This window comes from Gymnogyps californianus, chromosome 1 (assembly GCF_018139145.2).
Source record: "Gymnogyps californianus isolate 813 chromosome 1, ASM1813914v2, whole genome shotgun sequence".
Lineage (NCBI taxonomy): Eukaryota > Metazoa > Chordata > Aves > Accipitriformes > Cathartidae > Gymnogyps > Gymnogyps californianus.
In genome coordinates, this window is record NC_059471.1 from 59,856,031 (window position 1) to 59,869,183 (window position 13,153).

General features: G+C 38.6%; 1 protein-coding gene across 6 annotated transcripts in view; it reads right to left on the minus strand.

The window, feature by feature from the left end:
* Positions 1-13,153, minus strand: part of TMTC4 (transmembrane O-mannosyltransferase targeting cadherins 4) — a 60,670-nt gene that overhangs the window by 20,784 nt on the left and 26,733 nt on the right. For all 6 annotated transcript variants that reach the window (XM_050915335.1, XM_050915339.1, XM_050915334.1 and 3 more), the window contains 6 exons: positions 11,518-11,615; positions 9,663-9,755; positions 4,554-4,715; positions 3,563-3,765; positions 1,691-1,862; positions 1,475-1,606 (listed from right to left, as the gene is read on the minus strand). In XM_050915335.1, coding sequence (XP_050771292.1) covers positions 1,475-1,606; positions 1,691-1,862; positions 3,563-3,765; positions 4,554-4,715; positions 9,663-9,755; positions 11,518-11,615 — 860 coding nt within the window. The remainder of the gene's footprint in view (positions 1-1,474; positions 1,607-1,690; positions 1,863-3,562; positions 3,766-4,553; positions 4,716-9,662; positions 9,756-11,517; positions 11,616-13,153) is intronic.

The window sequence follows — 13,153 nt, forward strand, 5'->3', positions numbered from 1 at the left end:
GTCACTAGCAGCAATAGAGCTCAGGCATGTCTACATGGCCCAATGTTGACAAACACAAGCTCATTTTCCCTGTACACTCATTGGCTTTAAACCAGCTGCATTAGTTCAGTAGCTTGCACACAGCTTATCGGCTCAAGCACAGCACTGTGCGAACATAGCTACACAGCTTCCCAGCCAGACATGGCTTGATTCCAAGGAGCTTGGAGCACAGGCAAAGAGTGTGGATCTGTCTAAAGCACTCGTACCATGGCAGATGGATGGAGTTACACACAAAGAAACAGATTGCATTTGTTCCATTTATAGTATGCACTTGTCATCCAGAAGACAAGATATACTGAGGTCATCATTAAAAAGAAGATGGTTGCCTACCACTGCCACACAATAAAATACAACAGCTCTTCTTCTATGTATTGAAATCTGAGATTATTGAAAGACACCACTATGTTCTAAATATTGGCCATAAATGTTTTTTACAGCTCACTGCTGCATATTTGTATCCCAGTAGATGCTAAGTATATCATTCTCTTCACAAAGTTGAGCATTCATAGGTTCCTTTTTAAACTGTCTCGATCTGTACTGTCTAGATACCACTCTAGATTACAGAAATCTAATCTTTTAAAACATCAATGTATTTTTATTGACAAGCTGTGCATTCCTATACCTAGACTCTTCAAAGAGAGTCTCTGCTAAAATTCAGACATCAGGGCTCAGTGGTATGCTCCAACAGATCACACTCTCAGCTATCAAAGGACTGCTGTGGAGGTCACCTCTATTGGCAGGCTAGATTCAGTCTACTATGCCAAATGCTGGTGTTCAGCTCAGTGAAACATCCTATCCAGTCCCATCCTCTTACTTGTTCCCTCACTAAGCCTTGCAGGGAATACTGCAGTTTTCCTCAGCACCCATGTCTGAAGACTCTAGCCCATTCAGCCACTGTAAAAGAGCAGAAGTGGGAGCAAAGATTTTACCCCCACATCCTGCAATTACACTGATGATATGCTGCTTTGTCCCTTAGCTGTGTTGGCTATATATACCACTGGAAGGTACGCAAAAAGGATTCTAAAAACATAGCATAGGCATTATTCAAGTGAATACATTGATATAACTTACTTTCTTTTTGATATTTTGTTGTAATAACTTGCAATTATACGCACAATTGTTTTAGTAAATTTTCTTAGCAGTACCTCCAATTTGACTGGATGCCTTTCCTGAAGTATATTCCCCTTTCTCCCTCCCCTCCCCACTCCCAACCCCAAGTTCTGAATTACAATATTGTAATTTGCACTGTCTGGTATTTTGACTATGCTACCACTGTAGTTTAGGTGTCTGACATGTCAATGTCATATTCTTGCACCAAGCAAGACTGTCAATAACACTGTACCACAATATATTAGCTATGCATAAAACCTCCTCTATCCCAAATTTCAAAACACTTTAAAAAAAAAAAAAGATTAAAAGTCCATGAGTGACTTACTTTTGCATTCAGAGGGCACACAGACAGTGCACTCCTAAAAAGCTGCTCTTCTGACCTCCACTGACTGCTGCGGAGTACACAGCGCATAACATTTATCAACAAGATTCCAAGTACTGCCACAGCAAGAATTTTCTTAAGAAAAGAGAGACAAGTTAGGAAACAAACCATTCAATTGAAGCACTTCATCATCAACTTTACTAATTGTTTTGATGGTACCTTTTTCTTGGCTTGCTTACTCAAGAGACTAAATCCATATGTAAACAGAATACAATATCCAATACTGGGGAGGTAGATGACTCTCTCTGCAATAACAAATCCTACTCGGAAGAACAGATTACTTGCAGGAAGAAAAGGGATAATAAGAAATCCAAGTCCCAGTGTAAGAATTCTGCAAACAAGAAACAGATTCTCAAATTAACCACAAATCTTAACAAAAGTACCTTTTCCACTTAACATATTAAACTTTATTTAAATACTGTAGAAAGATGCGCATATGGAACATGGCATTCAAAAGCAGCCTTTGAGAGCTACTAACAAAATCAGATTAAATTTCAGTAAAATTTTGACACTTCATTCCATCAGGTGCTTTTAAAATCCTAGCTATAATTTACAGAAAAGCAATGTTCATGCTTCCAGGCCAGAAAATAGGCCCATTACACATTAATTACATAATTCCTATTTAAAATACACAGGCAGGAAAAGTAATGGCAAAAGCTACCTGTCTATTTTTGGAACTAGTAAGACAGTAACAGGGGAAAAATATAGGTCACTGTTAAAGAAGAAACTTAGGTACACATCCTACTGAGAGAGCATTTTCTTTCCTAACAAATACATCAATAGTAGAATCCATTGTGGTTAACCACTTGAAAGTTAGTGATCTACGCTCTTTCTACAGTCTGCAGAGAGGCACTTCTCGAGGGCAGTTTGTCTTCCTTGTTTTAGGTATCTGTGTGAGGATGAGTAATTCTCAGCAGGTAACTCTTTACGGACAATACAGAGCTTAGACAATTGAGACTAGGTACCTTACTTTTACAGAGCTGACATAAGGGAATAAGAACCCCAGGTCTGTGTCAGGTGTTTGTTATAAAGGCCACAGGCATGGTAGTTTTCTACTCTAATTTATTACACATAAATCTCTATACTGTAATGTAGATGTGTCCTCTTACTCTTTTCTCATCCCCAAGAGTCCTAGGCCTTCACTACACTTTTTGTCTTTACTTTTTACTAAAAAACTGTTCAGCAATAGAGGCTTAGTGAGTGCGTTTTTACTAGGAAGTATGACATCACTTGTAGCAAGAATTCCACCCCTCTCCAAAATTATTTTATCTGTGCAAATGAGTATAGGAACAGCAGAGAGGAAGGCAGGTGGGATGTTAACATTTGAGGGGACGAGGGGGAAGAGATGAAATTACAGAATACCACAGAAAAGAAGAAAATATTCAGCAGTCTGAACAACAGAATGACCTTGTGATTGAGCTGTTGAAAAATTTTAAAGAACTGAGAAATTAATTATACATAAAATCCATGGGAACAGAACCTGAAAAGTTAAACAGAAGCCCTTAGTGAGACGGAATAGTTTACAATAAATTTTTTAGTTCCTTTGGGTAAAGCACAAGTTGTTTCCTCAGTAGATACTATGGGTCAGCATTTTACTTTTTAATTGTATGGCCATGGCCAGCATTTCTACCTCCTTTCAAGGCACATCTCCTCTCTCTTTCATTATTAGGAGAAGATTAAAGAGATGATGACTTGTAAGAAGTAGGGGCAACAACATACATCATTTCCTACTCTGTTCTGAGCACATATTACTTTTTACCACCTACAGTGTTAAGGATCTCAAAGTGCCATTTCAGGAGAAAAATAGAGCAGCCATCCATACCTCCTCCTCCAACTCTGTTTCCCACTAGTCAGTGTACAGTGATGGGCCCAAATTGGGATAAAACTGTAATGACAGCTATAAATATTTATTTGAACTGCATTTGCTAGACACTGGTTCCACTGAATTGTTAAGATTATCAGTAGTGGATTTAACAAAATAATACTGTACTCAAGTTGGCCAGGCATTTAAAATTCATCACTGTCTCTTACCTTCTCTTATGGCTGTCTTCTGAGCACAGAGCTTGGCATATCAGACCAATTAGGCAGAACCAAAGTGCTGCTAGTGCAATTATCCTCCAGTCGCTGACGGATTTAATGAGGGGTATGCAGCCCATTGACCAATCAAAACACAGCCACCAGGGACACAACAGCAACCATGCATTCAACGAATAGTAGTAATTATAGTTTATAGCCTGTCAGTCAAAAAGAAAACAAACATTTATTTGATACTAAACTTGGGGGGCGCGGGGGGGCAACTTTAGTTCTTCTCTCTGCTATCATTTCCCTTATCACAAAATATATCTTATACAATAAAGAGGCCTTAAATACTGTTAGACTACAACTAGTTACATACCCATTTATTTTACAGCTGTGAAATTAATTTTTATTTTTTTTTTTTTAAACATAGCTAGGTGGCTTTCTTATTCAGAGCAAGGAAATGCAATTCTGTGCTGTCCAACCAATATCCACATGTAAAAAGAATAATCTCCTACAATAGGAGAAAATGTCAAGAGACAGCACCCACTGTCTTTGCCCTTCACTCTCCATCTCCAGAAAGAGCCTTAATGCAGTCAGAGATATAAAGCTGAGACATACTCCAAATGCACCAGACCAAAACTTTATGCTATTTTCTTCAATTGTGAAAGAACAGATGAAAAAGTCAAGCACAGTATGTGGAAAAGGGATGAAACCCAGCAAAAGCTAAATCCTTGCATGCATGGGAAAAATAGTGAGTAAATGGAAATGTACGTCAATGTGTGCAGTGCATGCTAAATTGAATGCAAAAAATATACAAGGTATACTATTTTAAAAAATTGCAGGAAATGATCACAGCAGCACAAGTGAAGGTGACTCATCACACATCTTGAAACGTAAAGACTGCCCACTTTATTGTTTCTTTGAAGCACAGAAAAGAAAATTCAATTTGATGACAGAGACAAATGTTCTGAGCTGGCTAGAAAAAAGCAACTTCGTAACTTACTCTCACAAACAGACTGTCTGCAAATGAAGCTGGGTTGTCTACTTCAGTGAAAGCCGGTGGCCCTGTGCCCATAATCCTCCAGCGTATATAAAGTATACTGGCCCCTCCAGACATCAGAAGAGTTATCCTGAAAAGCAGCCCTTTTCTTAACAGCCCAGGATTCTACAGGAAAGAAAGACAGACCTCATATAAAAAACATTATTTTGTTCTCTTCCCCACTACATTGACATCCTTTTCGCCACTATCTCAGAAAGAAGAGGCTATTTCTGTGCATTTTTGCTATTAGAGTTGACATTATTTTTGCAGTTACTAGAAAGCTCTCAAACTTTGCTTCGCTTTCATTGACTACTTGCAAAATATTTTTTGCAAACATTTTCATTTCCTTCTCAATCAGAAAACTTTTTTATTCAAGAAGTCTCTTTTCTACAAATCCTCAGTATAGCTGACGTAATTTTACACAGCAATTTCTCATAGGGAATTTGAGCAGAATACAGCCTTTAGTATACAGCATATTAAATTGATCTTTTCTTTTTAGAATGGAGCATGGTTACTTTGTGAACTTTGTTTTAAATAGCTATATCCAGTTAACTGCTTATCATGGAAAGTTTTTGTCCACTTAGGTCTCTTTAGAGGTAAAATTACATGCACACAACAAGAAAACTGCATAGTTACAAACTGGGAGGAATTAGAAACAGAATTAAAATTTTCACAATCATTAACGTGATTAAAAAGCTAATGACAGGCACCCAAATTACTTTGGTCAGGCTAAAATTACCCAAGATCTAAAAAAAATTGTATTTTATCTACATTAACTCAGTTGATTTACATCACATATTTGATAACATACACTTTAGGGTCTAAAGAAGGCAATTCACATAAAACAGAGAGAAGTGATGTCATAGAAGCTAAATTTGACAGACTTTTCCATTTTTTCCCTCTGTGAAGTATAACACATTTTCTCCAAGCGCACATCAGTTTCATAAATGAAAAGAAAAACGCTGTATACTGTAGAGGTTCTTCAAGCTTCACCAGTAAAGACTGGAAACAGAATCATCAGTAACTATAACGATATCCCTGTCACAGCTTTGAGATGCAAATCCAAGCTTCCAACACCCTACCCAACTAGCAAATGGTTACTCACATAAGAAATGAAGGCCATAGCTTCCCTCTGACCCCCTATATTACAGTGCTGTAGGGCTGCCTTAGAGCTCTCTGAAACCTGATGGCTGAAATTATTCTACGCAGCCTCAACAAGTCATTAGAGAAGCAGAAGATTGAAGACAGGAGTTTCTCTGAAATGAGAGATCATTTGGGCCACTTTTCTTTCCATTCTACACATCTGAAGATGAAAGTGTCAGTAAACCATGGATTTTTATATGGAAGGAGTTGACTGGATCCTAAAAAACACAGTCATGTGATCTCCAGTATTAGCTTTCCTTTGTTCCTACCTTCCTCCCTTAGTCTGATATGCTTCTATTACCTTTAAAAACCTACCTGACAGTTACACATGATCAGTTCTATGTCCTCCATGGGAGCTTGCACACTGATTATTATTACCTATTATTGCGATGTGCTGATTAGCAATCACCACCATAATTATTTAGGAGATCAATATTAGTTATTTCTGAAGACAAAAAAAAAGAAAAAAAAAAGCAAGTAGGCTTACTACACAAAGACAGACATCCAACAGTGCCCTGGATGAAGATATTTATTCTCTAAAATGATCAAAAAGTTAAGTTTAAAAAGCAATATTCAGATGGGTTTTTAATATTTGTAGTTGACAACGGAGTCATCGTAAAATATTTAGCTGAATGCCTAAGGATAAAATAGTTTGTAATGTTGATTTACATAAGTTAGCCTTCGTGGTCAAATGGTTACTTCCAACTTACACATCTCAGTAACCAAAGTCACTACAATGAGGATTATAAGAAAACCATTCCTAAAAACTGTTTTTGGAAGAGAACTGTGCTATGAAGGAAAACCATATAGTGACAATTTAAAACTGCGTTATGATAGATTAACTACACAAAACCTCTTATCTCAGGCTTCATTTCATTTAACAGTACATGCAGCTTCTTAAAGGCCAGATTTCACAAATAGCCACAAAATCTCTTAGTAGGCAGAGTTTTAAAAGTGTTATCATATTGTCTTTGATTTAGAGTTAACTGAAATCTGGCATGAAACTGAAACCTGTCTCAATCGAGAAGAAAAAAAATCTGCAAGTAAGAGAACTTAAGATCTGCCTTTCAACAAAACAAAACAAAAAAATCTTAGATACACTTCCATGAAAAGAGCAGAACAGATTTTTATAGGTGGCAGGAGCTAAAATTAATTAATTCTATTAAAAGAAGGCACATTTGATGTTTTCTTCACCCAGACAGAACTGTTTAAAAGTCACAAAACGGAAGCATAACACTTTGAGCTCTTCATGCTTAAAGAGTAATCCTCCAAAAAGGTTTGACTCTGACACATTTCACAGAATTATAGAATGGTTTGGGTTGGAAGGGACCTTTAAACATCATCTAGTCCAACCCCCCCTGCCATGGACAGGTACATCTTTCACTAGATTAGGTTGCTCAAAGCCCCGTCCAACCTGGCCTTGAACACTTCCAATAATGGGGCATCCACAACTTCTCTGGGCAACCTGTTCCAGTGTCTCACCACCCTCATTGTAAAGAATTTATTGCTGGTCAAACACTGGAACAGGCTTCCCAGAGAGGTGGTCGATGCCCCAAGCCTGGCAGTGTTTAAGAGGCATTTGGACAATGCCCTCAGTAACATGCTTTAACTTTTAGTCAGCCCTGAAGTGGTCAGGCAGTTGGACTAGATGATCGTTGTAGGTCCCTTCCAACTGAAAATATTCTATTCTATTCTATCTAAACCTACCCTCTTTCAGTTTAAAACCATTGCCCCTTGTCCTGTCACTACAGGCCCTGGTAAAAAGTCTCTCTCCATCTTTCTTATAAGCCCCTTCTATATATTGACAGGCCACAATAAGGTCTCCCCAGAGCCTTCTCTTCTCCAGGCTGAACAACCCCAACTCTCTCAGCTTTTCTTCATAGGAGAGGTGCTCCAGCCCTCTGACCATTTTGTCACTCTCCTCTGGACCTGCTCTAACAGGTCCATGTCTTCCTTCCACCCCAGAGGTGGATGCAGTACTCCAGGTGGGGTCTCACAAGAGCAGAGTAGAGGGGCAGAATCACCTCCCTCAACCTGCCAGCCACACTTCTTTTTATGCAGCCCAGGATATGGTTGGCTTTCTGGGCTGCAAGCACATATTGCAGGCTCATATCAAATTTTCATCCACCAGTAGCCCCAAGTCCTTCTTCCTCAGGGCTGCTCTCAATCCATTCATCCCCCAGTCTGTACTGATATTGGGGATTGCCCCGACCCATGTGCAGGACCTTGCACTTGGCCTTGTTGAACTTCATGAGGTTCACATGGGCCCACTTCTCAAGCTTGCTAACGTCCCTCTGGATGGCATCCCTTCCCTCAACTGCACCACTCACCTTGGTGTAATCTGCCAAACTTGCTGAGGGTGCACTCAATTCCACTATGTCATTGATGAAGATATTACATAGTATTGGTCCGAGTATGGACCCTTAAGGACACCACTCATTACAGTTTCCACTTGGACATTGCGCCATTGACTGTAATTCTTTGGATATGGACATCCAGCCAATTCCTTATCCATCTAACAGTCCATCAGTCAAACCCATATCTCTCCATTTTAGCGGCAAGAATGTTGGGGGGGACCATATCAAAGGCCTTACAGAAGTCCAGGTAGATGACATCAGCAGCTCTTCTCTTGTACACTGATGCAGTCACTCCATCATAGAAGGCAACTAGATTAGTCAGGCACGATTTGCCCTTGGTGAAGCCATGTTGGCTGTCTCTAATCACCTCCCTGTCTTTCATATATTTTGACATAACTTCCAGGAAGACCTGTTCCATGATCTTACCAGGCACTGAAGTGAGGCTGACTGGCCACTTATTCCCAGGGTCCTCCTTATTACCTTTTATTTCCATCACTTTAATTCTGAACTGGCTCTGCTTTAGTCCCCTACAGCTCTAGACTCTTTTCTTGTCATATGCTAGCTGACATTACTCTTGTTACACACCAAAATTCTCCAGCATTTCTATTTGCTGCCTGAAATACTCCTGCACCCTTCACTTAGCTGTTCTTGGTCAAATCTACTGTTTCAGTTCTAGAGATTCCACTTTCACTGATTTTCCCCTGAAGCTCCTCACTTCACTCTTTGCAAAGGAATTTAAAAGCCCCACAGGACTTGTGCTACTCAGAAACATGAGCAAGACTTCTCTGCAGTGAAACCACTGATCGATGCAAAGTACAATGAATATTCTTTGCCTTGCTGAACCTTGGATAGGAAAGGCAAATGATTTAGCTGTTGAACAGTAGTGATGTTCTAGTAGGCTGTTGGTCTATTTGGCTGCTATCAATCATCCACCTGAGGCTGATTGTTTCTGTGATTTGCTTGTCAGTGCAAATACTAGGTGCCAGATTCCACTTGAACCAACACTAGATAAAGCGATATCAACAAAAGTCAGAAATTTGATCCTTAGCGACTATCGATGCTTACGTATTTTTTCTTTTAAACTCCCAAGCTACTAGGAACTGTCTGCTGTTTGGTAATTTGTATTCTGAAAAAAACAGTGTAATACTTTAGTGGCATTGGCAAAGTAGACATAATATTTTTTTTAATGTACTTTTTCAAATGTCTATCTCATTTGAGAATCTGAATAAATATCTCTCTCTTTACTTTGACCAAACTGTGTTAAACAACCATTTCAGGTGTATAGCTACTGACTGGAGAACTTGTTGCATCAAGCAGTCAGCAATTCCGCACCATATTTTTAACATACTGTTGAAAGAAGCGTAGAATGGAATCCAATGCAATTCTAATGCTATCCCATTACTACTCATGTTGCTGCAAAGATGTCATAGCATATTGCCTTACTAGGCTGACTGAAAATACCTCTATTTTTTTTTAATTCTCAACAACAACAAAACTGTCAGAAGTTGTATCTTTGTCTTTTAGTACATGACTGTCTGAATGGCCAGAATGAACAAAACTTCTGAGGACTCACCTCCAGTGACCTGTCCTTATGTAGTAACTTTTGAATAAGCTCCAAAACATTTAGCTTGTTAATCACCAGTGCATCAAACACTGCATTCAAACCCTAAGCAACCAAGAGAAAAATAAGAGCATAAGATAGAGCACAGTTAACCACAAATATTTTTTTAAAAATAGATCTTAAATTCCACTTCTACCATGAGTTATTGTACATCTTAATTGTGATTCCAAACAAGTAGAAAGATACGTTGGTAGTAATGATGGCAGAATGGTAAATTGAGAACCTGACCTCAGAAGAGTAGAATATCATGTTACTGTAATGGGGATTCTCCTGCTACATGGAATAACCCTTTGGGGAATACCATGTACCAGCAAGCTAGACCCCATATGCATGGTCACAACAGTATTCTGCTCTCTGTCTTCTTTCCAAAATGTTCTGCAGCGTAAATGCTGTGGTCAAAAGGTAAGGCTTCTGTCAGTAAGCTGGAGTTTCTTTAAGCCTTCTACTTATTTTTTGCTGTGCAGCATGGTATCTTTTGACTGTCAGGTTTCAGAAATACTATTTTTAAAGGGTACATAAATTGTCACAACAAACAAAGGCTCAGAAAGATTTTATAGAGGTATCAGGCTTGCTTTTGTTGCAATTACACCAATATACACAGTGGAAGTTGCTGGGGAAAAAAAAAAGCGAAGTTCTACATGACATCAGCCACTACACATACAACTAGAGCGTATTCAGTGCTTTGCAGGACTACACTTGCACGTACTACCCCCAAGCAAGCAACCAAAATGTATCTAGGGGTAATTTTGTTGAGGTGACCAGCAAAATCCAACTTTAACATTTTCCCTTCAATGTTTCAGCAATCACCAACCATGACAATCCTTGAGTATTTAGTCTATATCCTAATAACTTTGGAAATTACCTCAATGGCCTAAAGACCTAATTCTGTGTCTGCTAGCTCAAATAATTACTTCATACCACTAAAGAAAATAATCACACCATGTTTTAACAGAATTCCTTATGTTTTCCTTACAGACACCTTTGAAAAATACATCACTCTACAAACATCTATCCAAAAATAATGTCCTAAAGCAAGAAATTTTCTGTAATTTCTTCTTCCTTTTTTTCTACCAAGGACAAGAGGGTCCTTGCTGCAAAGAATTCTTCTGATTCTGTTGCTTTATCTATGTCAGTTAAAGCTATAAATCAGATGTATTTATAAAGATTTATGGCTATATAAAAGGTAAAAATCACAGATGCAGCATTTCAGGTGACTGATTTGGTCGACCAAAACAGAATGTCTTCACTGAAGTAATAAAAAGCAAGAGCACAATGAACATGAACAGTAACTATATCTGTTTGCACAGACAGATCCTTAAATAAGGGACAGAAGGAAGAGATTCAGTATTAGAAATGCGTAAATGATGGCCCTACTTCTAGTTACACTGTTCACAAAAGCAAGAGGGTGGAGCTTTTAAAAATGCTCTCCTCCAGTTATATCTTTGTTCACAGGCCTTCAACGAGAGGTTTGTAGGCCTGCTATCTCGACAATTACATTCAAAAACAAGGCCAACGAACGTGATACGCATTGAAACTAACTCTGTAAATCTTTTAAATTTTGCAAAAAATTAACAGATATATGCAACCTGCTTACAAAAGCTAAAAATGAAGAATTCCAACAGATTGGCAGGGATACAATCAAGACAGATCTACTAGAATACTGCTTTTTGTGAACATTAACTAGTTTTCTGAACAGAACAAAAAGGTGTGCATGCGATTAGCTGTGGAGAAGATTCATCTTTCTAGGCTTTACAACTGCACCTGACAGATGCTGAGGTCAAAATTCAGTCAATAAGAGGATTCTTACCAGTATTGTAATTCCTTGTTCTTTGCACAACATGGCTATTGCACCTAGGATAACACTCACCAGCACCCAGAATATAGAAAAATTATGTCCTTCCTTATCTGTCAAAATAAAGCATGCCATAACATTAGGTTTATACATTTAAAGGTAAAGTTAGAAATCTAAATTAAAATTAGAATTTTAAAAATATACAGCACTTAATCTCGCAATGTTTTCTATCAGTCAAGATCTGGATACACAGACTTAAAAAGCATAGGGCACCTCCTGCAATATGCTGGCATTCATCCCTTTATTGCAGTCATTTTCTATTCTCAGAGACATTAGAAATCTCCCTATTTGCTAGACGTTTTAGCCAGATGAATTAGAATGGTAGAAGCTTCACGTAGTTCCCACAATTCATCATCTCCAAAGGTTAATTCCCAATATTTAGACACATTTATCATCCTTAGCTAGAGCTCTATCATTACTGGCCACTCTCTTCCAAGCTACCATAAGAACAAGAAATTCTTTCTAATGGTTACCCATGAAGTGTCACACACACAAACTGTTTTAACTGTAGTCTAATCTACAAAGGCACAATGAGCTGCTTCTCCAGGGCTGCTGCATTTAGCAAGTACCTCATGTCATTTCATTAGCACTGCAATGGAATGCCATGGAGCTCAAAAATTTCAGCATCTGAGCAGAGAAGCAGTTAGTTCTTGCACTCAGGAAGCAGTTTTACAGCAGGGTGAGGAACTCTGGGGTTAAGAGATCAAGAGTAACTACAGCTTCTACTCAAAGACAAGAGTCTTTAAAGACTGCACCATGTAGCTGATTTTGGGTACTACAAGCAGGCATTTCTAAGATTAATATAACAATAAGCCCTACTTCAGCCAAGGTACTATCACACGCACAGTACATGGGTACTTCACATAAAAACATATCTGTCACAACCTCTACTCCACAGGTGCAAGCAACAGAAGGAAGCACTCTGCTCATTCAGAGGCAGTTTCTTGATTCAAGCAACATGGGCTCTACAGGCATCACAAGAATCAATCTTTGACTTGGCACGTGAAAAAACAAAGTTGAACTCTACATTCATTGACTGAATCCCTTTCCTACTTTCCTTGATCTCTAGAGCAGTTCTTCCCTACCGCTAATGCAGGTTTGACCCTCAGTACTTACACAGAACTGCAATAATGGTCTATGGAAAGGGTAAATGGCAGAATTAAGATTAATTTCACCAGAAGTAGGCACCTACACCTAAGCAAGTATACTAGGCTTCCTTTCTAACTGGTTGAGAGAAGGGGACACCTTTAGGGATTAAGTTACCTAATTAAATGCAGTTGTCCACCTTTCAGAGAAGTAGCTCGCTCTCTTCACTGATTATAAAGGGAAACTAGTATACTAGCTCAGATGTTGTCAGGTCAGATACAAACCATAACCACAAGTGTGAAAAGGATCTGCTGACATTGGCCTCCTCTCTCATTTTGAAGCAGACTGCTTCTTTTGTGGCAGAGAGCAGAAGTTTCCATAAAAATATGTGGAAAACAGGTTTTGAGGTTGCTTCTAAGCACTCCTTTTTTACCTGAGACTTAAAGCTTCAGAGTGAATATTAAGATGTTTGAGATTCATCATTGCAATACCTAGCAGGCATTTG